The following is a 26,467-nucleotide window of genomic DNA, read 5'->3' on the forward strand; positions in this document are numbered from 1 at the left end:
CAAATACGCTGTATCCAAATTACCTGCAATAAGAATTAATCGCTGTGTCCAATTTGGACATCTTTGTATTTCAAACATCTGCTTTAAGTTTGCTGTAGACAACATAGTGATTTTTCTTTTTAATACACTGTACTGAAATCAGCAGTAAGTCAAGACAAACTTCAGACAAACAGAAAATAAATTATTCCGTGTGTTACAGCCTGCTATCAAAAATGTTGTCAGTAAATAAGGAATTTACCCAACTTATTTCTCCTGTTGCACAGGATTTTAAAAACATCATGGTGTGAATTTTAAAACATGTTCATTATTTGTCTAATCATACAGCTTAGGATTAAGCACAGAAGCTTTGAATAAAACACAGCTGTATGAAAAACAGCCCCCTAGATCCCCATGACTCTGAGCTTTCTGAAATTGAATTTTAAAAGGTATCACATTCAGATTGCTAAACCTACGTTTAACTTCCTTTGCAGATAAACACTCAAGAGCAAGCTGGAGGCACCAGCAGGAACTGTGTCACGATAAATAAAGACTTATCCTGACCTAACGACACCTGACATACAGTGAGGAGAGATTGGTAAAAAGCATTTCCCCGTGCAATCCCTTTTGATTCTCCTGAGAAGTTCCTAGTACTGCCAGCCTTTCCCAAAATTACATGCCAAAGTTGGGCAGGCATTTTGCTCCACGTGCAAACACCGCATTTTCAAAACCACACCAAGAGCCCTCGTTACTACAAAGGCACAGTAAGTCGTCTTTAGCGACTTTAAGTGTTAACAGAGACCAGCCCAGATAAAATGGTGCATTTAATTCCGCAGTTACGCAAAGTTCTGAGATGGTAATCAATGAATAAAAGACAAAACCACATCTCCAAATCCAATACAGACTGAAAAGAGAGGCTGATTGGAACCTTCTTGCTATAAACCAAAACAGACACTATTTGAAACCAAGTACTGTAAGCAGATTTACTGTATTGATCTTTTGGTAGCTGTGTTCGCAAGAAATTAATTTTATGCTAGATTGAGAGGTTACAAGAAGTTTCCTGTCTGCGCAGTCAAAATATTATTGAAGCAATTCAGGTTGTCAGTAAAAGCTTAAACAAATTTGCTGATAATCCTGTTAATGACCTAGGTCAAGTGTTAACTGTTGTGGGTTATAAAACAGTGAAATTAAGGTTGCTGGTACCCTCAGGCGGGCAATATAGTTACAGAAGAGAATGAGGAAAAATTATTAAATTACAGAATGATATAGCTCATTCGATTTCTTGATACCGTAGGAATTATTCAGAAAGAAATTGCATCCTTCTAAGAAAAAACCCACAATCCTCCCTAAGCGGAAAGTATCCAACAGAATAGAAGAGCAGAACATGTGGTTTCTATGCACCTACGGGGTTTGGTTTGCAACTTCAAACTGGAAAAGTCAGATGTTAAATCTTCCTGATATTTTCCTGCCTCGCAGAAAATGGCACACACCTTACCACTGCACATAGATAAATCTGAACTTTAGAGAACCTTCTTGAGCTCCTGTGATTACGTAGGTAAAATGCATGCAGCTTTGCGATCAGCTCGGAAGACAGTTTAAAAATAAACTCAGTGGAAAATTTTACACTTCATCAAGAAAAAACTCGAAATAAAACTTCTCTGGGATGACGCAAATTAACAAAAGCTCAAGCATTCCAAGAAAAAAAGAAAAAAAAAGGACTGCATTTAACACCACAAAGTGAAGTAAGCCAACAACTTGCCTTCAGCCCCTCTTTCATCCTTTTCTCCCTTCATTCCATCCACTTCCATTGCAGTATTAGTACTAACTCAGACTGTCATCAGTTTTAATATTAATAGTAAATGTTAACTGAAGTTGTATTTAAAAAACAGAAATAATTCTTTCAAGTCAAATCAATTTAGGAAATATTACTGGTAACTCTGAACATACTCTTGTAAAGTGCCTATTGCAACATATGCGTCCCCCAGAAGTTAGACAAAGCTATATAAACGCGCCAACAATTAGTTCCATCCTTTCTTAAAATAATCTATGAGGAGAATTTCAACAGTAGCTTTAATAAAAAGTGTAGGAAAAAAAAAGCATACATTTTTATCTATATACAAATGTTAACAATCTCTATCTGAAGCATATCTTTTTTCATTTCTCAGTAGTGGAAAATGAAAAGTTTTCTAAATACCCTACAGAAACGCAGAAATATCTATCTCTAGTTTTGTGAGGAACTTAACGGTAATGAAGTAAGCGAAGTGGTGAGAAAAAGATTATTTAAAAGAGGAAAACATGATCTTCTGACATGATTTAAAGCTGCATGCTAACGCTTGATTGTCAAACAAATTAGCACGTCAGCAAATTATAATAATTCAGATTTCTAAACTCACATGGTCATCCTAAATATGCTCTAAATAAATAAAAGAATGACTGAGATTTCCTAAGTGGGGGGAGGAGGGGAAGGAGTCCTTTAAAGTTGATCTCATTTTTAAAAGGAGCTGTCAGTGATTTTTTGTTTTTTTTTTTTTTTTTTTTTTTTTTTTTTTTTTTTTTTTTTTTTTTTTTTTTTTTTTTGAAAGGAATAGCAAAATACATACTTCAAAAAAGTAAGCATGCAAAAGTGGGTTACTGTCTGGTTACTGCATTTATACTGTTGTTTCCCTAGTCATTTTCAAAATATTGCCCATATCGCACAAGTTCTTGAAGCTGAAAAGAGAGAATGGAAGCAGCATCTGCTGAAAGCAAGACTTGGACAAGTATACTTAATGTGTGCGCATTCAGTGTGATACCAATTTTTTTTTCTCCTTTTTCAATTCCCAGTACCAGTGATTTTAAACAAAGAAACAAAAAAGTGGTTTTTTGCAAACTAGAATGCTCTAATATCTTTTTTGCATAATTAGTCTCAGTTTACAGACTGTGACTGTCTCCCACTGCCATGGAGGCAGAGCTGCTCCGCTGACTGACAGAACTACATACATTCCCAAAAAGCTTTTAATAATAAGACAAGAGTAACCCCTACTAACGCTCTTGTTTTCATTTCTGAAAATCATTTGTGAAAGATGACAATATTTACAAAATAGCATATATCTGGAGGCTTAAAAGTGACCAAATATTAAAAGCACATTCTTTTAAGCAACCTATAAAGCACTGTGCATGGAAAACAAATTTACATAAAACATACAAATAGATGATACATCGCTCTTCTGGTATGGTGGTACCACAGCTTTCTTCCTAGCAATGAAACCACCTGATACAAGATTATCCAGGACTTATAAAGTTTGAATCTTTCCTTTTTTATATATATATTTTCTTTCTTTTTCCTTCCAAAAATCATTTAAAGACGTCATCTCACTGCCTTATCCCACAAGCACCCAGAATATCAATAAGTACATCAGCATTATTTGTACGGGAGAAATTATTGTTCTAACACCTTTGATATCTGCTTCTCTACACAAACGCTACAACTCAAGCAGGTGCAAGTTTTACAGGATTGTTTGATGCTAGAAGTTCTTCACAACCTTTGGCCTCTAGATTTTATCCCTGAAGATGATTACACTGGACATCCTGGTCATTCCGACTGCCTCCACTGTGCAAGTGAGCAAAAGCTGTAATTTTTTTTTCTATAGGGAAAGGGCAATTTTATCACTTTTTTTAAAAGTATTTCAATTACTTTTTCAAACAGTGTCTAGCGGTCATTATTTTTCCCCAAAATCTAATGTGCGTTTTCAGTAAATGTCATCTTAAAAATTAACCATAGCAAAGAAGAAGAAAACACTCCTGCTTTGTTTCCGAAAATTTACACACATTCACATACTCACACACCATTTTAACAGATTTAAAAAAAAAAAAACACAACAGATATGAAAAAGCTACCGAACCAAAACGGGGTTTTACAGGGGAGTGAGCTTCTTTTTTTATATTAATTAAAAGTTTTGAAACACAGGACGACTAACGGAACCGCCACCCTACACACATAAAAGGGCTCCCAGCTCACTTATCGCTGGGGTGAGGGAGACGGGGGGGTAGCCGTTAGCCTCTATAGCTTATTTTTAATTAATTAACAAGCGGATCTGATTCCTACCGCTGTCAGCCCAGCTACTTGAGGCTACAAACGAGGAAGCGGCTCGCCCTGACCGCAGGGACGCCGGGCACCTGTCGGGGGCTTCGGTCCCCCGGCTCTGGCGGGGAGGAGACGGGACCCTGGCCGCTGCCGGTCCGCGATGCGCCCCCCCCCGCCCCACCTCGCCCCCGGGCCCTGCGGCTCTCCGCGCATCGCCCCGCCGCAGCCCCGCGAAGGGCCGGGGCACGGCACCGGCCGCCCTTCCCTTCGCCAACTTTCCTCGGGGGCGGGAGGGGCGGCTGCTCTCTCCCCTCCGCCCCCACCCCCCCTTCCCCAGCACCGCACCGGGCGGCGGCCGCTCCTTGCGCAGCGGTGAGCGGGGCCGCTCTGCCGGAGCGCAGGGCGAGGGAGAGCCCGCCCTGTGGTCCCGGGGCGAGGAGCCGCTGCCGCCCGGGACCACCTTAACCGGAGGGGAAAAAAAACCAAAAATTTAAAAAGGGAAAAATAAATAGGAAAAGGACGGGGGGAGGGCGAGAAACGTGAGAGCGCGCAGCGGGTCCCCCCACCCACCCGTCCCCGGCGGGACCCGGCCGGGCCGCGGCTCACCTTCGTTGCCGGGGCGGGCGCTCAGACGCCCGGCGGCGCCGAGGGCAGCGCAGAGCAGCAGCGGCAGCAGCGGCGGCAGGCGGCGGCGGTCCATGTCGGCGGGGCAGCGGGCAGGCAGAGCCGCATGTCTCCGCGCCGCATGCCACCGCTCCGCTCCGCGCTGCGCCGCGCCGCCGCCGGCACCGGGACCATGCCCCGCGCTGCGCCCGCCCGCCTCCGCGCTGCGCCCGGGAGGGGCCGCCCCCGCCCGGCCCGGCCCCGCCGCTGCCGCCACCGCCTCCGCCGCGCCGCCCCGGGCCCTAGCGCCGCCCCGCCCACCTGCCTGCCCGCCGGGAGCGGGGGTGTGCGGGGTTGGAGGGGGGGGGAGCTCCCGAGTAGGTTTTCCGCGGGACTTGCGCGCTCGGAGGTAGGGGAGAGGCGGGTGCCGAATTCCCGACGGTGCAAAGCAAAGAGGGGGGGAGGGGAAGAGCGGAACTGCCGCCTGAGCCCGAAAAGATGCCCGGTGGAGTGCGGTGGGGTGACTGCAGCACGGGATGACACACAAGTCACATAAGTCAGAATCCTGGGTGGGGTGTTTTATCCAGCTACAAGCCGACCATGGCCAATTACCGCTCTTTCCTAGGCTGAATACAACTGCAAAGTAGCAGTCAAGCCTTTGGAGCTTCAGCGTGCAGCTGTAGCAGGCTCAGTAGAAAAATGCCAGTTACATCATTCAGCCCTTTGCTGCCCACGGTGACTCCAGCCTGGTCTGCTTCACGCGGGACCGTAACTCCCACCCCAAAGAACAGACTTACTTGGACCTCACTAAAGCAAACTGGAGCCTTGGCGGTGGTAGGGGCCTCCTCCCAGCGGCTGCTCTCTGTAGGGATGTGCTGCTTTACTCTAGAAGTTACCATTAAAATGTGTATTTTCATAACATCTTCTACATGTGCGAACCTTACCTCCAGTCCTCTCAGCCCATCACAGGCCCCAGAGTACCTGTCAGAGCAGAGGGCAGAGCAGCAGGCAGGCAGTACTGCTCTTCCACTGCTCCCAGGAGGAATCACTGCAGAGCAGTGCTTCCCAAGCTTCCCCTTCTGTGGATCATTTCTTCAGAAAATGGACATCTTGCCTCCCAAGTGGCTCGTTTTGGGTCTCCAGGGCCACCCAGCATGGTTCTGTGGAAATATTTATAAATGAGAAAATATTTGAATAATATTTAGGTCGAATAAATATTTTACTCCAAACCACGTAGTAAGAGTTCTTGCTCTGAATGCGTATGCTGTCTGCACAGACAGCAAGCAACAGGCTGGGAGGAAAGCAGCCTTCGGCAGCAGATGTGGAAGTACAGGGCAGAAGGAACATGAAAAGTCTTTGATGCCACAGGAACTGGTTTCACAAACCGCTATGTTAAACACCCAAACAACCTTCCTTTTCATGAATGCAAAAGAATTGCCCTGTGTGTACACAGGTTCTCAGAGTCACCGGTATCAGCAGGACAGCTGAGAGCTGCTGCCCCCAGCATCCGAGCTCCGAGTTTACCAACAGCAGCGCTGCCTGTGAGGCAGCGCTGCAGCAGAGCACTGCCAGCTCACTTCAGCAGCAAAAGAGCAGCTTTCCCTGTCTCCAGCAGCAGAAGAGGAGCTGTTGGGCTGGCTGCAAGGCAGGGTCCATGCCAACGCCTCTCCTGCACAATATTGGCATACTCCAAACCACCTGGTTTAGCTCCGCCAGGTTAACACTGCGCGAAGGGGCTTGGAAAGGTAGGTAAGCCAAACCAAGGGAGAGATGAGGCCGTGAGAAGTCAGTCTCAGTTGGGTACTTGTTCCAAGGGAGTACCAGTTGAGGACATGAGCCTTGCTTTCCGTCTCCTTCTCTGTTTCCAAGTTTGATTATTCAATCAGATTAAGGAACCATCAAATCTAAGAGCATCTATTGTTTCATGTCTTCAGCCCTTCCTTTTGCTTTTTGTATTGTTGTATTTACCATCTACCATTTTTATATTTACCATCTACCCCACCTATTTCCTCTCTGGTCAAATTTCCAAAAGGAGCAAGAGAGATGCTCAGGGCCCTTGAGCAGGCACGTCCAGGGGCAGAGAAAAGAGCAGGATGGTGTGACTATACAGTTAACGGTGTATGGCCCAGAGAAGGGGACCTCTTGTCCTTCTTTGTCTTTCTCAAGTCTCATTTTATTATACCTTTTCATTTATTTAACAAAGATGCTTTTCCACAGAAAAAGGTAAAAAAAAAAAAAAAAAAGCCCTAATTTCCTCAAAATGTTCCTCTCCCTAGTAGTAAAAACTGGTTTGTTTTGGTTTGGGGTTTTTTTGAAGACCTTTTCCTAATCTTTTCTAGAATACATGGCTGTCTTCCTTGAGTTCTTCTGTACAGCAGAGGCAAATCTGCTATTTAAAACACTCCTAAACTCTTAGGACTGCTAGTTTTGATGTCTGTGGAACTACATCTTTCTTTCATGACTCCAGGTAAATGTTTTTTTAAGGTGGAAGAAAAAGGGTGAAGAAAGATAACAAATCCCTGTGAAACAAAACAAAACAAAAACAAAAACACCCTTCTGATTTCAATTAGTGGAAAAAAAATATTTCCAAAGAAGGGAATTTTTGTTTTTCAGTCTTCAAGTTGTGTGCGTATATAACATCTGCACCTTCCAGCTGCAGCACCTGATTCTACTCTTGCTCCCCCTCTGGGAGCGGGAGGCTCAGCACCCATCATGGTTTTACCACGCAACAGTGATTTCCTGAAGAAGGAAAAGACAAAAAAAAGAGGCAACCACATTCAGCTGCCAAACCTTGTTTGTCCTCCTGGGAAGAGCTGCAGCTTTCAGCGTTTCCCTTCCCGTGCTCCTGCTTTGTAAAGGAGGAGCTTTTACAACACATGAAGAGTAGAGGTGGGAGAGGCAACTCCTTAGAGTCCATGAGGAGTGCATAATCTCCAGCTGGTTCCTAACAAGCAGGGTGCAACACTTTGCCAAAGGCTGGAGCGCAGCCCTCTCCTTCTACCAGCGCACGTGATCCTCCTGGTCCACTGAGCCACGTGTTAACGTGGCCATAGGGCCGGTGGTCATGGGACACCACAGATGGCGCAGCTTTGCCTGACAGGAGGAAAAGAGCTCCTCCAAGGGACCGGGGGTGGCAGCCAGCGCCTGAGCCCAGCCCCAGCATCCCCCCACATTACCCCGCCCTGTATCACGCTGCAAAGGTTGGATTGACCAGCATCCCTCCAGGCTGGACACGGTACCACCTCAGCAGGGTAGCTGCTTTTGAACTGCTCACAAGCCGGCACCACACCTGTAGGTCCGGGATTGTTCTCACGACTCACCCACCAAAGCCCACATCTGAGAGAAACGGCTTCAATCTTCGGTTGTGGTGTCGTTTTCTACAGGTACAAATTTGTGATGTTATTTTCTACAGGTACAAATCCAAGCTAAAAAAAAAAAAAAAACAGGAAAATGGAAAAGAAAAATGTGGTAGACAGGATTGATGGATTGATGGAAAAAAGAGAGCCGGTAAGAAAACATCATGGAAAAGTAATACATGCTACAAGCGACTATGCTCAAATTATTAATGTCACCTTTAACTGGTCAGTTGTAAGAAAACAAAAGGTGGATATTAGAAATATCTATGCAACTTTTTCCAAGATAACGATGTGATTGCCATGTAAAGATTTTGTTAAAAAAAAAGGTAAAGGAGATAGAAGAAGGAAGGGGAAGAACAAATTAAGAGCGTGTGCGCACACACATATATTTTGGGTTAGTTTCACCATCCGTGCCTCAAGGTGTATTTTTAAGCCTTCTTTTTTCCTTGTGAGGGTTAGAAATGCACCTCTTGGAAACAAATGAAAGATCAGATTTTCATATTATATTGTGGACAGCTGTTAGAGAGTTTTCTGACAAGCGGTAACATGGATAACATGGCCAAACACTGAAGCTGAACTCTGCAGAATTTTTTCTCCAGATTGGAGAAACATTACTTTAAACAAATATTTTGAGGTTACTTATAGGAAACACATTCGGAATTCGTAAATATCTTAGCACCAGAGAACTCATCCAGGAAGAAAAGAATATTAAACTGCACAATCCATATAACATAGATTTTCAGTATCAAACCTTTACAAAGGATGCCTTTCAAGCTAAAACTGAATAGCTAAAAATTTGGAAAATCTTAAAATAAAGGACTCGCTTTAGAAAACTGCAGGTTCTGGGAAAAACCCTCAGCAGGAAAGAAAGAGAAAATTCATTACAAATTTTTCACTATGCTTTTTTCCCTGTGACACGTAACCTGGAATGTGTTGTGTTAGTTTTGTGCAAATTGCATGTTTACTCTATTAAGAGTAATTTTGTGTGAGCTTAAAGGGCACCTTTGAAGAAAGAAAATAGCCTCTAGTGGCATTTCTACATAACCAGGGTGCACATGGTAATATCTTTGCCCTAGCATCCATAAAATCATTCTAGAGAAACACATAACCATGATTTATGATTTTCTGCCAACCCTGGACTTTAATTTCTTTAATATATTGAAGATCAAAATCCTTACTAAACACAAATTTTATCTCTTACATTTTTCTTTTGTAAACAGGGAAGTGACACATTCTGTGATTGCATAATGGAAAAAAGAAATCATAACACATGGGCAGAATGCTCCAGATCTCACGTTTGCATACTAAATAGGAAAACAACTTTCTGCTTAATGAAAAAATGTTACAGATTATTAGGAACAGCCACAGAAGTAATCAATCAATTTATCCAATGGACTGGGCCACAGTCTGCTTCCAAGAAGGCTTCTTAATGTTTACGGCTCTTAAGTTACATTGTTTAATTAATTGAATGATGTGAAACTTCTAATCTTAGGGATTTAAAGATAAAATATTTTCCTTAAAAACAAACAAAAAGAATTAATGATAGGTTCACTACTCATAAAGAAAGGTGGCCGGACAATCCCCCATTTATTCGAGGAGGAGGCAATGCGCACAGCAGAACAATGCTCCCCATCGGTAGATGCCTCGATGGGATTGTTCGGAGGCGTGAGAACATTTCCTCCTCAATTTCTGGGACTTATTTATGAAGGTTCTTGTTTGTGATGTTGATACCCGCCCCCCTCCACGGAGACCTGGACTGACACAACGCTTCCACATAAATCATACCAAAGGGGCAGCATTTCAAAGCCGTTCAGGGATCATTTATGCCTCCAAATAAGCATATCTGCATATCTTTTCAGATTAACTATTTAAGCGTTTAGCTACAAATATCATAAATGAAAGCATTGCTGCCCAAATTCATCATAAGGCAGCAGTCCACCAGTCTTAGAAATGATGACCAAGGAGGAGAAACCCTCATACCAGCCACCAAGTAAGGAGATCTACTTGTTTTAAGTATTCTTTGGGAGTCATTTTTATAACCTAAAAGGTCTTCTAACACACAAGGTTGCCCTGAAAATGCAAGCAGATGAGAAAATGCAGGATGTGGAGGAATAAAAGACAGGATGCAATAAAAACAAATGATAAATGAAGTGTGAAAAGTTACTTTAAATAAGTCAGTTATTTAAAGCTAAGCTATAGCTCTTTCTAATCAATACTTACACAATAATTAAGTGAAAATCCAGAAAAATGGATTAACTAGGCAGCATAAGAAATTCAGCTTTGAGCAGCAACATAGCTGCAATTGTAATTACGAAGCGACTGCACACCAATCCCATAATGAAAAAAAGCATGACTTATTATGGAGATGGAATACAGTAGAAAAGCATGCAAAATGCAAATGCAGTTTAGCTGCAAATTTTCCCCATAAAGGCTGAATCATTTGTTAAGTATGCAATAAAAAGGTGACACTCCAAGCACTTAGACTGAATTTACCTATTTGTAAACAAAAATCTATAGAAGCCATAAAAGAAAAGCTTCACTAGCATTACTGCCAGTTTTCAGAGAAAAGCAACATTTCTGTGCAGGAGAGGGTACTACTATATAACGAAAAGCTTGCCAAATTTCAGCTTGGACTGAGCATTTACAGTAGAAATCTATGAATCCTGTAAAACCAGACTGTATTATGTAGATACTGGCAGACGTCCAGTGAGGTGCATAATGGCAAGTCTGATTATTTTTTTCTTGCAGATCACAACAAATGTTCAGAAAAAATTCCATAGTAAGAAAAAAAAAAAGATACTAAGAAATGAAATTTTTGTCATGTATTTCAACTGACTGCCTTTTTTTTTTTCCCTTTCAGAAGATACTGTCAGGCAGTACTGAACAATAAATAGGCAGACACATTTTAAAATAAACGCCGCAGTACCTCTAATACTGGGGATCAGGATCCAATTCAGGGAATGTACTTGGAGAGTGCACAGACATATTTCTGTGATCTGGCTGAGCTGGACTGGAAGTATTCCCTTGTCTTTGCAGAGCCAAGCTTGTACATTGACAGCAAAACAGGTCGTCTATTTTTGCTAACTGAAAAACTAACTGCAGAAATAGTTATTGTAAACTGCAAGTTTAAATAGCATAATGCAAATAATTTGAAGAACCAGTGCTCACAACATGCAGAAACTCCTTGACAGTTTCATTTCCACAGTGAACTTTTTGCATTTGACAATTGATTGTGTGTCTTATTGCATACTTTTTAGCTATAATAAAGAATACCTGAGATCCCATATATAAACTTCATCCTTTCATATTTTGTGTGCATTTGCTGTTTTTTTTTCTCGAATCCTCTCACTTTCTCCCTTGTAGCCAAAGATGGGGGTTTCTCCTCTTTACCGTCTTGGAACTGGCACCACGAGTTTTATTCACGGTCCAAGGAAGCATCTGGGGATGATGGAATAAGATTGGTAAAAGGCCATGAAGTAGCATTATCTTAGAAGCCTCAGCTTCACGTCTAGAACAAGGCTATGAAATCATTTCACACCTTTGCTCAGAATGGCAAGATATATATTTGATTGCATGGTGTACGTGTAATTAATACTTTCTAACTAAATGCCTCCCTCAAGAAGAAAATCAGAACCCAAAAGATGGCAACCTTTTTCAAAAGACTTGTTCCCAACTGTAATGACTGCATGGCAGTGAAGAGTTCCTATTTATTTCAAAAACTGCTTACTTCAGGTCTTTGGGGAGAGATGATTAATTAAGTTGGAGATGGAGAACAACATCATATATGATGATTAAGAGCTATTTAAATTCACAACAAATCCTTGTCAGGGCACACAGGTCTTTTGGAAGTTCCTTCGTGGAAAAAAAGGTGGAAAAAAAACTTCCAGCTTATATCCAAACTACTGAACTTCCAATCAAAATACAGCCAGAGTAACACCATAAAGGTCAAGGGAACGCCCTAATCCTAGCCCCCCAAACCAGACTTGCCCTCAATCATCAGCAGCAACATTTGGGTGCAGAACAACCTGTCAGCAGTCTCACCTGCATCGCTGAGTGCCTTCAGCTTCTGTAACAGGGTATGAAACTTCCCCACCCTCCTGACCCATCATCCCCGCTGGCCCTGGGTGAGCTGGGAAGCTCTTAAGTCTTCCAGTGTTTTCTTCTTCATCATAACAAGTTAATCGCTTTGCCAGAACGGATGACGTAGCTTTTTATTAATCCTCTATGGCACCTTGGGCAACGAAGAATTAGAGTTTCTGCAAAAGACTAAGCTAGCATTATCTAAATATTATTCTTCATAATATTGTAGTTAAAATTACTAAACAACGCATACAAGAAATGATTATTCTCCCAGTCCAAGAGAAAATAAAAGACCCTTAGCAGGACAGTCTGCCAACCTTGGGTCAAGCAATTCTTATCTGTTAAACAGGATATTTTGTCTATATATTTTCCTCCCCAATCCTGTAGCCAGCTGCAGCTCTGTAGTGAAGGATGGATCTCCTCAACCTTCCTAACTCAGAAGGCCCACCAAATAGGGCTGCAAACGCAAACATTTCATACTCTGTGCTGCAAATGTGCTGTCCGTGTTGGGAAAATGCGTTACAAAGATTTCTTGTTTTCTCGGACATAACAAAACTGGTATTTCTGACAGCGACATCAGATCTGGTTTGTTTGAGCTAGATTTTGAATCCTTTAAATGCCTTTATTCATCAGTGTTTGTGAAACAGACAGTCCAAGACTTAATGGGACTGGTTTGCATTTTTTTGAACTGTCACCAAAACATGGAAGAACGTGCATATTACTTTTACACTGCCAGAAATGAGGAAAGCCTCTGTTTATTTCCTAATCATTTGTATTACCGAACTAAAGAAAAATGTCAAGGAAAAACACTGAAATTAGTAGGCTTTCTGAAGGCTTTAATGAGAGAAATGAACCACCCAGCATTGACTCGTTTTACTCAGATGCCTTCTGCACCAGCTTTGGAATGGGGAATTAACAGCAGGATGAATGTAGAGAGGTGACAATTAAATAATTTGGACAATATGGTTGGGGAAATAAATTTATTACAAATAGCTGCAAGATTTTCCTAAATGAATGCAATGTTCTAGCTCAAAAGGCAGCTGTAGAACACATATACAGAAAAGGGGCCAGAATAAAAAAAAAAAAAAATCTTGGAAAAGCTGGTGTCAATTAACAGAAAATAGTCCACATTCAGTTTATAAGCTGAACTGACACTGACATCATGCCAAGTTGCAAAACTAAAAATCCAAAAGCCACTAGAATCAAAGAGTATTTCTTGAGAAAAGAGGAAGCTCATCAAAAATGACATAAAAAGCGAGCCTCACATCAAATGAAAGAAGGAGACGCTCTGCAGAGGGTCTGTGCAAAAAATTCAGGGGACTTGCCAGATCTGTGGAGGGGAAAGTTTTATTGAAACACAATATATGCGAACAGTGTACTCTGCTGGTTTTATGGATATGCTGCCTCTGATGTGACTTTGTTTTAAATAATACTTTGCTTTAAGGCGGCAGTTGGGTGACTTATTACCATTGCCCAGAAGAGAAAGGAACTGCAGCGTATACAGAAGTAAGAGCTGCTGAGATAAATCACGGAAAGTGGAAGGAGGACTGTAACCTCCCTCCCTGCTTAAGAATGGAGAACCATGCAAACGCCTTCAGAGAAATGCAAAAGCCTAAGATCCCTGACCTGGAGGGGACAACATTCATTCAAAGACAGAAGATAAGGTCAGACTATTTATAGTACAGGTCCTGAATGTTTGGTTATTTGGGGTTTTGTTTTGTGGGGCTTTTATTTTTTTTTAATTAAAATTGCAAACTACAATTATAATTACCCATTTTAAACAATTTGCTGTTCTATACATTTCAGATAAATATATGCTGGGACACCTGCCCTTTAGCTTTCCTGAAGAAAAATGTGAAAGATATTCGTGAGTTCTGTAATAATCAAGGCAGCATCTTCTATTTTTTTTTTTTACGGTATCAAATGTTCTGTCTAGAATTAAATAACCAAGCCACGTTGATTTTGCCAAGTTTTTTTGGTGACGCAATCTGCACTGGATTTGTCAGATAAGGAAGTATATTTATATTCCTGTCACATATGTTTTCTTATTTCACTTTAGACCTTTTGCAAAGGAGATAAATAAGTTTCTTGGAGGCTTTAGAAATTTAAGCTTATGACCTCCAAGCTTTTCCAAGAGAAAACGAAAGGTTGCTTACTAAAACATTAGGAAGGGTACTCCTTTTTTAAAGGATGTTATTATTTGCACTGGAGTTGTAATGGAGCTACACCACACCTACTTAGAGAACAGGGCCAAACGCTGCTCTCAGTTACAGCACTTTAAATCCTTGGAGGCCTTTATTACTAGGAAAATGGAGTAAGATTTCAGTAAAATCAATTTTTAAAAGCACTAGGAGTTTGCTGTTGACCTCAGTTACAGCAATCTCTGCAGCTCTGCAAAAACATGCGCTCTCTCTTAAACCTGACTGACGCCATTGATGAATTGTGCTGTAAAATTTACTGTTTCAATCCCTTAATACACAGAAGCTGCTGCTTATGTTTCTGGACGATGCAGTAACCTGTGAAAAGAAAGACTATTTCAGGCAAGCGAGCGATCTTTCCAAACTAACTGCAGAAGTGTACGCACAGAAATACAGGCATCTTGCTCTTCGGTCTCGTATTTCTTCTCGGCTCCTTTAGCGTTAGATTAACCCAAAGGTGCACCAGCGATTTCGGATAGTGGCACAGTCTTAAAGGCAGCACTGAACCAAATTGTCCCCAGCTCGATATCCTCACAAACTATTAAGCAAGCAAAAATCCAAACCACACAATAAGTTTGCTCGTTCTGATGCAACTGGAGACTGAATGACTATCTTGCTGAGCATTATTGTCTTAATTCTTTTTTCTTTTTTAATACTCAGCTGTCAAGAGTGTACCTGTTATTTCTCTTGCTTCGTATGTAGTGGTTTAGACCTCTGGAGTTTTAATTGTAGGGTTTTTTATCGTTATTGTTATCACTGCATAATGGGATCTTTGCCTGTAACTGTATCATCTAGCATACCACAGTAATTCAAGAAAGAACTATTTCACACCTTCAAACTTTCCTGGTTCTGTGCACACTCAGAGGCTCTCGGACTTTTTAACTGAGATAGAGTGAAAGAAACCTGGTATTCCTGGATTTCTAATGAGGTAATACTACTAATTCCATTTTCTCTTTTGTTTTCAGCTTTTTTCTCCATAAAGGATTGTCCTTGGTGGCACCTCATACCACAAGAGCGAGCAGCGATACATAAATATCTTATCCAATACACACATATCAATAATGCATATCCAAACTTCCAAAGCCTTTTTATTTTTTTACCATGCCTCTGTTTGCCATCAACTCCTCATGTGCACTCTGACCCTGCACACTTGACACATTTTAATAGACAGAAGGAACAAAACTATCAGTTCTCCCTGGCACCATCTGGGGTTCTTTTACAGTTCCTTTCTTCCTAGCTGCCTAAAACTCCACTCGACTTTTTTTTTTTTTTTTTTCTTCATAGCATCTCCCTGAGCTTCTTCACTTGGCTTCAGGTTTCTTCACAGCATCACCTTTCAAGCCTTTACCTTTGTCACGCATTCCAGGCAGTGCTGCTGTAAAGCTCAGGAGAGGGTTGGTTTTTTTTTTTCCCTTGCTATTCTCATTCTGCTTCGAGTGCGCTGCAATTACAACAGGATATGAACTATCCTCCACCGTTATAGATGTGTTCAATTTTCTCTCTGTTAGTAGAAGTCTTTTCCCATCACTTTGGCCTGACAAACGTGACGTTCACACATTGATTGTATATGTCTGCTTTACACAGCATAGCTAATGACTTTCCCTTATCCTGACTTGAATTTCAGATTAGTTTTTCTACTGCTGAGTATTCCATTCCATCAATAATTGCAGAACAATTATCTCATTTGTGATTTTTTTCCCCAAATACTGAACAAATTCATGAATCTTATGGTATGTGATGCAGTAAATGCAAGGTTTTAAACTAATACTTCATTCTAGAGACTTGCCTTACTGTGTCTATCAGTCTGCAGACACCCCAATGACGTCTGCAGGGCTGCATATTCTCAAAAGGGAATACAGTTCGCCTTATGCATTGCCAACTACTAAGTTTTCTCGGAAAATAGTTATGTGGTTCTGTGACACTGAATGTTACAAAATTTGAGACTTAATCTTAAAAGCTAAAATGAAAAATAGATCTCTATCATAAAACCTCGTCACTGTTTCACCTGATTCTTCCATCACTTGCCTCAATACAAAATACTTTATAAAACACACTGTTTTCTAAAGGCAAAGGCCAATCATATCACAGAAAATTTTCCTTTTATCTTATGGGGATCTCAAACATCATCTCTTTTGCCAGCCGCTATTTGGGGCAATGAATCATGGGTACCACATACTGTATCACACAGCTCTTCATTTTGGACTTTCCGTCATGAGTGTAAATATCAAGTCTCACTCGAGCTCACTTGTCCATTTCTGCCTTTTAAAATTAATTTTTATGGGCTCTGAAATGAAAAAGAAAATAGTAGTACTACCGATCCGATTTCAGATATCAAAGAAAGACGGGATGGAAAGTTCTTTTTGCTGATCTGTAGACTCCTTTCCACATACTGAAAAACTAGCTTAATTTCTTCCCACTAAAGGAGGCCCTCAATATTAAGAGATGCAAAGCTTTCTTGAATCTATGTGTCTTCTTTCTGGACCAGATCCTCCTTTGCCTGAACAGATAATCTGATTTAGGAAATGAACATGCACAAATAAATTTGTGATAAACAGTGAAATCTCTTCTTTTTGTGTCTGATTAGAAAAACTCTAACTAAAGAAAGCTTAGGGCAGGCATTTACCAAGAAATGCAATATTTAAAGTTTTTTCTAAAGAAGCATACTATGTCAAATTCAAGGCATGTGATGTCAAATTTGAGGCCAGGAGTATGATCTGGACACTTCAAACTCAGGAGACATGTTGGTGATTTTGACTGTCAGTTCTTGTATTTCAGAAGCCTTGTGGTTTTGCTTAATATATCTTTCAGTGCATTAAATTTTGTGTGCATTCAAATAAAAGTAGATGAATAATGAGAATATTTAAATCGTCACCACTCCTCAGTACTCCTGAAATTTAAAACTGAATCTACTAAAACTTAGTTATCTTTCCTCTTTTTACAAACAGGAGAGGTGAAAAACTGAGTTATCCATGCATTTTTTTCCATATTCGAGCAAAAATGACCCCAGTGAACAACTGAGGCAACTGTAATTCACTGGACATTTTTCTACTTTGTGGTTAATAGAAAAATTAGTATAATGACAATATGAAAGAAGGTTTTCTTTGTGTAATATAAAATGGGGGAATAAAGAGATATGACTGAGAGAAATCATGGCTGCTCTCTCTCAACATGCATTTTGAGAACTGTAGTCTTCGTAGTTTAAGGTAACCATTTCGATATCGAGGACAAAACTTACTCTCTGAAAGCATTTAATGGGTCAAAAAGATGAACACGACTCCATCAGAAGCAAGGAAGTGGTTACAAATCCACTACAAAAGTTAAGGGCAGCTTGGAATGAGAAAGAATTAAAATAGTTCTTCTATGAAATATGACTATATTTCATATTTATCTCCAGCGGAGACTGTAGAGTGATACAAACATCTATGTGTTGTTTCTGTGTCTCACTCAGTTTTACTGTAGATCAATCATGGAATACTCTTCATGCATAAATATATTCCTGCCAGTGCTTTAGATATAGATTTTTCCATTATTATTTTTCAATTCCTTCTTGTGCTACCTTTATATAGTCCTAGTCCTTTTCACTGTGCTCCCAGGAATTAAACTGGTGCCATCAGATTTCCTTATTTCAACAAAGGAATAACTGCCTTTCATAACATTTTTATCATTTCACCACATCTCCCCATCAACACATCCCTACATGTACAAACATGAATATAAACAGCATATACAACTACCCTATCTTTTTTTTTTTTTTTTTTCATTATAGCAGTGCCTGGGGATACCAGCCAAGAACAATGTCCTTTAGAGCTGTGATCTGTGAGAATACAGTCCTCAGCCATAAGTCCTTGGTATCAACCCAATAAGGTATGCAAGGCCCAGAGAAGAAATTAAAGAGAAATAAAACCACAAGCATTTGTTCATTGCTAGTGTGCAGTTAGAGACTGGATTCGTAAAATATCCATTCTCTGCCTTTTTCGGTCCAAACCATTACTAGGCCTTTTACCCTTACTGAGAACAACCCTAAGCAATTAAAACACTAGTTAATATCAGAAGCTCAAGTTAGGAATATTTCAGATTAGACAATATTAGGAAGGGAAAGATATCACTTTGCTGGTATCTCAGAACAAAGAAATAAAGACAAAATCTTTGGTAGCTATCTATAGCAGGGTTTGCAAGGTTCTCCATTTAAGCAGGGGAGGACTTGGGGGGATGGTACTACTCACTGGGTAGGGAATAGCACCTTTCAGGTGCTAACTACCGATCAAAGAAATAAAGCTTTGAAATTTTGCTTGGAAACAATACTATTTGTAGCCAAGCTGTCACTGTTCGAAGAGGGGCACTGAGGGGAAAAACCAGCTTGATGTACAAGAGATTTTTACTGCTTATTAGGAACGGATGTCTTGCACTAGCAAATAACATTTGCAGCTACTGGCAGAATTGCAAATACTTGCAGAAGTAGATTTGCAAGAAAGATTAAATATGGAACTTGCTGTTCCCGCGCTATTATTCAATTCATTTTATTGCTTCTTTTACATAGCCTTGAATGTTTTCTGAAAATTATGAGCTCTCACCCAATATGTTGCTTAAAGATCACATGTGGGGATCCCGGTTCTCTGCATAATCACACCAGTTTTGCAAGGCCCCTGCGTAAGGTTGCCTGAAACAGGAGAGAGCCAGGTGGGTTGCTGAGCCGAGCACCTCAGCAGCCTGAAAAGCTTGTTAATTCTTTCAATGGCCACGAGGAGGCCAAGAAGAATGAACAGACAATAATGCACTTGCTATGGGTGCGGGCACAAGCTTATCCTCAACGTGTCCAGCTTCAGCAGGTCCAAATGAGCAATCCTTCAAGTGTGCTACGCACACGCCAAGCTCCCTTATCCACCACAGCACCCAGCTGCCTTAGGAAAAACAATGCAAAGCTTAAGCTACTATTCCAATAATAGTTAAACACTACAAAATAAGGACCTATGCCGCAGCAAGTACGCATAGGTTTTTTATGTTACAGAAAGCTATGAGATGCAGCTTCTAGGGACATGGAAAGCATGGTTTAGAAAAATTTTGTAACGCAGTAGAGTTATTCTGAAAAAGAACAGAGAAGAGCCCTCACTGAAAAAAAGGAAAGCCCAGGAGAAACTTGTTCAGAGAAAAGAAGCTGCAAAAAAGAGGGAAAAGAAATGGAATAACAAACTGAAACAATAACAGGTATGGGATTCTTTCTGTTAGTACTCCTGTATCTTCCCTGTTCATTTTTGGTGGGTCACTTCAGCGATCATTCTTGCATGGGAAGCTATAACAGAAATAGCCAATTTAGTAAATCTGGGGCAAAGCAGTGTTATAAAGAAATCATCTGTCCTGGAAAAATTAACAAATATACTTTTAATGGTGAAATGGGGGCAGTCAGGGAGATTTTGTGGCTGTAGCAAAAAGGACTAGAAATTCAGCCAGTCATTACAACTCAAATCCATCAGAAAGCAGCCAGCTAACTCTGAGGAGACGGCTCTGGTCTGTCGACACCCATTTTTCAAGAACTGAACACCTGCAACTCCATCTAATTTGCACTAGTGAATATTAGTCAGTACTGTGAAGGCAATATCCAAAGAAAACTGTACTGGGAGGCTCCATGACCATTCCTTCAGTCCTCTGCTCCTCCAGTCCTATCTGCTGGTCTGCTGGTGACAGTAGGCAGGGCGCAGCTGCGCCTGACCCCTGTGCTTCTTTCCAGGCCACTGAGAACTGGGGACACAGCTGCGGGATGTCCTCCAGCCCCTAGCACATGAGATGCTCCACAGGAACATAACGCTGGGCTTCAAGCTGGCTGGACATCTGAGACGAGCCCATAGTCTTCCTGGGCGTGTCAGTCCTTAATACCAAATCCTTCACCTGTATTTCTACCATCTCATGAACAGCATACGTACTTGTTAAGGAAGGATGTACCTAAACGGAAACCTCCCTGACAGGACATGTTGTGTGGCTGTGGAGTTGCCAAATCTCTGTTTCAGGCTACTGCTTCTGCACAGCTTCATACACTCTTTTAATGGGCAACTCGAGAAAACAAGGACAACCACCTACAGACAATCTCAGGCTATATGGATTCGCTGAATGAATGCCATACTGAGTCAATACTTCAACTGTTTACCTTGAGAAGATGAAAAATCAGCTGAAACTCCTGAGGTTTTTGGCAGGTGGAACAATTTTCCTCACAAGGAACGGGTGCAGTGAGTTTGAATATGTATTCCTAAAATACAACAAAGGTGCTCAATTAATTTTGGAAAGTCAGTATCAATTTCTAAACTTCCATTGAGATACCATAAATAATGCTTTGCAAGCTTATTAATTTAATAGCTCTGATATTCATTCTATTTCATCATGTGTTTCCTAGGCTTTTATTCATTTTGATTTGTTTTTTCCTCCTCAAATATTATTTTAAATAGCTTTCATGAAATCGCTGCATAATAAGTGTACCCTTTTGTTCTTATTCAGGGAAGCTCAGCAAAAGCATAACAAATAATAAAGCTGATAAAACGATACATGAAACGCATACCAAAATCCCGAAGGTTTATTCTGATACCAGCACTATTTAACTTCAAGCCAAGACACGAATCTCATCAGGCAGCATCTTACCAAGCTGTTGGGCAATGGATTCAAGCCAGCATCAGAGCCCAGTAAGTAGGGGAATTCTGGTTTTATCCTCATCAACCCCTCATGACTGTAAGTGTGCGATATGGTAATGTGTTGTTTAGCCATCCAGCTCAGGAAGGTAAGAGGGCCATTTTATGGCTTTCAACTTTGCTGGGTGAGCTAGAATTAAAATTAGTTGTTAACAAGAAAACAGAATATGTATGATCATGGTAGAGTCTAAAATAAATTATGACATTTATGCTCGCGCACCTATATTTTGGAGAGGGAATGTGACTGAACAAGGCAATTATCTTTAATTAGGGGGGGCTGGGGGGCTAGGGTCATTCCATTAATTATGTCCATCACAGCTAGTTAACAGTATTGATTAACAAGATAAGAAGCAGAATAAGCCATTCATCCCTGAATAGGTTTTTTACAGATTTTGTAGTGAATTACCACAACGTATTTCAAAAGGAAAATAACAGAACTGGAGGTGCCATAATTCCAACCAAGCAAGATTTCAAAAAGCCTACTCTGAAAAACATTCCTGACTCAATCTGCTTTTGTTAATATGGAATAATTGTTGAGCTAAATAAACATACAAGAGAATTCCGTAAGTGTGCCTGACACAGACAGGGAAAACACTCTTTGATCCTTGAAGCAAAGGGATTCCAGGCCCAAACTGTGCAGGGCTGAAGACAAAGACAAATTAAAATCTGATTGACTGCAAATGATTAAAAAGAATGCAGATTTGCTACAAGGAGTCCTGAACTAACATGGAAATGGTTGCCTAAGAATGGCTCAGTGTAATCCCTGGTTTAACTCAAAAACAGTCAGGGGAATCAAATTATGAATTATTTTGTCTTTGAGATATTATGAAAGAGAATTACAGACATACAGATGTTCCCTCTCTCTCACTCACATACACACACACACACTTGCTCCCCCACATGTTTTGCAATAGACAACTTTTCAATCTGTGAGATGTCCTACTATTTTCAAAGTAAAAGTCTGTTTTCCCCTGCTTTTTTCTTTTCCTGCCTTTATATATATATATATATAAAAAAATATATATAAATACATATATAGATAAATATCTCCTCTCACAACATAGCGATTGATCCCCAAGTTTGGTGGTAAGCAACCAAGTGGATATCAAACATACGTGGTACTTCTGAAGCCCCAGAGCCAAACTGCAAATTGAAAACGCACTCCTGGTTACTCCATCAACAAAAGAGATCCTTGATGTGCAATTCCACTCATCATCCCTCTTAAGCCATTATCAGGCAGCTGAGATGAGACAACAATGAATAAGCATGTGCCTGATTGTTAGCATGTCAGACGTACGTTATTAAAAACAGTAGGGGCAAGAAGAAAGATGAGAGAGAAGGCATTTGCTTTTTTGTTCAGATGTTGGAAAGCTTATTTGGGAAGAAAGGAGTTCTAGGACACACTGACATAGATATAAGGACTTCATGCAATGAAGGCATCCAGACCTTCCCTGTGTATTTTGGATAATGAAGTTTTCAAGTATTTTCCGGTTTATATTAAAAGAATACATATGCTTAGCTCATCTGTTTTAGAAACACGCCCTCTCACGTGGGATAATTGTTCCTATATCTCAATATTGCATCTTTTAATATTGTTTCGAGCCAAGCAACTATCAATTAACACAAAAGCAAACTTATTCTGACCCTGTCTATAAGAGAAAAGTTCTCGGTCATGTTCAAAATCATCTTCTCATATTCACTACTTTAAAAAAAGGAATGCAAAGCATGATAGTTTTTAGGATACAAAGCAATCACCAATTGTTAACAATAATATTGAAATAATTTTCTTAATGAAAACATTTAAGAAGCATTTAACTACATTGTTCACAGCAAAAATAAAGCTGTGGTTGGGCTGATTAGTAACTACTATCCTCATTTACTGCAGAACTAGACCTCTCAGAACACCTGCTTCAGAACAGAGATATAATAGAACAAATGTTAATGGGGAAAAAAAACGTCTCTACTGGAAATACACAAAAAAAAAATATTTTTTTTTCCCAATAAGTTTGCTTTGGTAGACTTTGACAGATTCTTTAGGGAAGTTTATGCTAGCAAACGTGTGTTTTACATGTAAATGTAAAATAGCAAATCACGCAACCAAGAAAGAGATGTGCAATCTTAAGACAAAGTAAGCTTGTAGAGCATTTTATATGGACTATCAGAACTTTGAGAAAAAAAATCAGAACTGACTTCTGTCAAACATTAATACTGTTGCGTACCAGGAAACGCTGCAAGTCAAGGTTTGGCAGTAACTTTCCCAATATACCAATTCCTTGCTTATAAATGCCAACTTAAAAAAAAAAAAGTAAAATATGGACTATTAAACATGTTGGACTGTGTACTTGTTGCAAGCATTTCAACAATGAAATGACATTTCATTAAGATCGGTGCTCTTGACAATGGTGCTGACAAAGTTTGTAAATGCCTCTGATCAAAGCATCTGAGAAGGTTCCAGAAGAGATACTCGCTAGAGATGCTGAATGATAAAGACAACTGAAAAAATGACAGTGTATCTAAACTGAACAAAAGTGCTATTAACCTTACAACGTGGATATTTTGGTGTCCAGCTGTATGTGAATCAAATGTATTCTACATGAAACATAAATCATCACATACCTTTGGCTTTGCAACAAAAAACACAAAAGGCAAAACGACAGATGCTTTCAAGACTATAAGAAGTTTAAAAGATACCATCCCAAAGTTGCTTTAGTAGAATGACTCCTGTCGATATCAAAAGGCTATAGCTGAAAGTAGGTATTACAAAAAAACTTAAATTCATACTAAAAAGCAGTCTCGCCAGTGAAGAACTGTGATCAGAGAAATGGTGATGTCTGCAGCCACTCCTGTGTGCATCAGATGAGACTAGGGAGAATGTCGTGAGGACTGTGAGTGCAGATGAAAAAGGGGGAACATTGCCAGAACATTGGGAACTTTTGGAATAATTATAGAATTTAATTGTAAAACTTGATTAAACCATACTATTGTTTATGGATCTTAATGCTTTCAACATTACAAAGCAAAACTTTTTTTCATGGTTTTTTTTTTGGTTAAGCACAGAAAACACAGTTTCTAACTGCATTACTTGAATGCCACAAGATACAAACTACAGCACAAACACAGTGCTTTTAAATTTGCAGTAGATTCCCCCTTTGAATTTCCTGGGGCTGAATACTCCAGTGTTGACTTCTGTGGTTGAAAACCATAATGTGTTTTTATTTGCTTATTTCTCCCCCTTTGCAATGCTTTGAAAGAATCTTTCTCTACTAAACTCCTGCATTCTAGTAGCTACCAAGTCTTTCATGTTTCTGTCAACAGAAAGAAGCTTTGAACAGGATCATGTGTAATTACATCAAGCTTTTTATTGTTATCACTGTTCATATTTATTAAGGGACATCAGACCTTTTTTTTTTTTTTAAAGAGAGGTGGTACATTATATTCTAGCTATATGGCACAGGCAATTCTATTTCTGCCTACATTGCAGCTGTCGTGCAAAAAGTCAGATTTATAAAAATGAATGGAACAGGTCTAAAGGGACAAGATCTCTTCAACAAGGACCATGGTTTTGACTGGAAAGTTGTGGCTCAGTAGGTACCTCTGCATCCAAAAAAGAGCATTTGTGCCTTCAGTTTTATTTGCAGATGTGACAACACCTGAGCTGTGAAGGAAGTCTGTCAACTTTGTAGTGAGTGCACAAAAGTCAGTGCATTCCCATACCAATGTGAAGGTCTCTGCCTCTGTGAAAACGTAGCCCTAAGATCCAAAGAGGAATTAAAAGAAAGAAAAAAAAAAAAGACATATTAAATAAATTCTGTAGCATGTCAGCCCTACTACCTGTCTCATGACACTTCTTCGTAGATTAAGTAATAAGAACCTGCTTATCTGCAGTTGCCAGGCTCTTTAGTTTCCATTTATCAGGTCCTCTGTTTCTGCTGCCTCTCCTTCATGCTCCTGCAATGTTCCTCCTGCAATGTCCCTCCTGTGCTTCTTAGTGGCTGTGGCATTTCACGAATAACGAAGGCAGGTGACAAACTACAAACTGCGCTACTGTGCACTTATTCTTCTAATCTGTTTCTTGGTAGAATAGCAGTACTGAACTGTACTAACCTCTATATGCCAAAGCAGAGTTTGTTATATTTAATTCTGACTGCTGATGTCCTGTTTGGCTGTTTACGTCCCTGTTTCATTTGATTGCAACAGAAGAACTTTGTCAGGTGTAGGAGTCGGCTGCCTTAAGCAAATAGCATCGCTAGGCAGTCCCAATTCAAAGCGAGTCACTATTGCTGCAATGTCCACCCCCTTAAGAGGGCCTGAAGTGACAAGGTGGCTACACGGACAAAGAACTGATATACTTTGACTAACGTAGAGGTCAACCTAGTCAGCTTGCAAAACTACGCTACTCATCTTCAATAAGTCCCAGGCACAGGACCATGCTGGCACTACCTGAAGGAGCAGGACCAAAACAGAATTCTCTTGGGAAACCAAGCTGCCCCGGGCCATCAGGACTCTCAGTTTCTTCGTAGTACCAGAAAAAGCAAGAGCTGCTTGACAAGCTTTGTGAGTGCTGCACAACTTTAAAGGATGTAACTGTAAGCAACCAGGTAATCAAGGCGGACCCACATACTTAAATATGAACCTGGACTACTAGCCCAGGGCTATCCCAAGGCAGCACATGGTTTGGGGGCTCTGAGAACCGCAGAAGCAGGTCTCCTAATTCTTTGCTCTACATCTCCCCTAAGGGGAATAAAGGATCCTGCTATTCTGAAATGGAGCCATAAAGTTTGGCATCCTTTATCCGGGAACTGGCTGTAAATGTAATGATTACCAGGGATATGCTACTTCATGTTTAAAGAAGTCGGGATCAGGATTCACTGTTAAAATTGAAGTCTTGCACCTACAGCTGCCTTTGCCAGTGCATCTGAGCCAATTGCCATAGGCAACAGCTCAAGGAATCACATTTGTATATTAGAAAACAGACATTGTTTGTGGGACATAATGACCAGGTTTAGAAGAAGATTCACATGATTTATTCTCCTAGCTCTTTCAAGCGCGCAAAAGCTCAAATGTACCAGGGGTTTCTAAGGGACCTGCGGTTTGTTTTTGTCACTGTTCATCAACAACATGACAGAACCCAGCAAATTGGCAAGAATGGCGGAATATTTTGATTGTAATATTATAGAGAATGCATACTGCTTTGCAAAGAAATTGGGGAATATATTTTTGATTAAACAGAGCCTAAATAATTTTAACCTTCTAAATACTAATCAGGCCATTTTCAGTGTTTTCACAAACACATGGTTTGCATTTTTGTCTATTTAAAGCTGTGTTTATTGTTCCGTTCATAACACTGGAAAGCAGTCGTGCTTTCCTTCTTGCTTTACGAGGTACCTGTGTAACCAGGTTGATTCACAGTAAAGCCATGACCCTTGTTGTCAACACAGTGAAGCCAAACATGCCCTCAGAGCTCTGTTGCCAAACACCTCCCGCCAGTATTGTGCAGCACTGAGGAACAGAATGACCCTTATT

At 40.4% G+C, this 26,467-nt stretch overlaps 1 protein-coding gene across 2 annotated transcripts in view; it reads right to left on the reverse strand.

Annotated features, from left to right (window-relative positions):
• Window positions 1-4,847, reverse strand: part of EPHA3 (EPH receptor A3) — a 231,365-nt gene extending 226,518 nt beyond the window's left edge. For both annotated transcript variants that reach the window (XM_054185699.1, XM_054185695.1), the window contains exon 1: window positions 4,646-4,847. In XM_054185699.1, coding sequence (XP_054041674.1) covers window positions 4,646-4,739 — 94 coding nt within the window. In that variant the 5' untranslated portion in view covers window positions 4,740-4,847. The remainder of the gene's footprint in view (window positions 1-4,645) is intronic.
• Between the last annotated feature and the right edge of the window lie 21,620 nt (window positions 4,848-26,467).

Source organism: Rissa tridactyla, chromosome 1 (assembly GCF_028500815.1).
Source record: "Rissa tridactyla isolate bRisTri1 chromosome 1, bRisTri1.patW.cur.20221130, whole genome shotgun sequence".
NCBI classification, from domain to species: domain Eukaryota; kingdom Metazoa; phylum Chordata; class Aves; order Charadriiformes; family Laridae; genus Rissa; species Rissa tridactyla.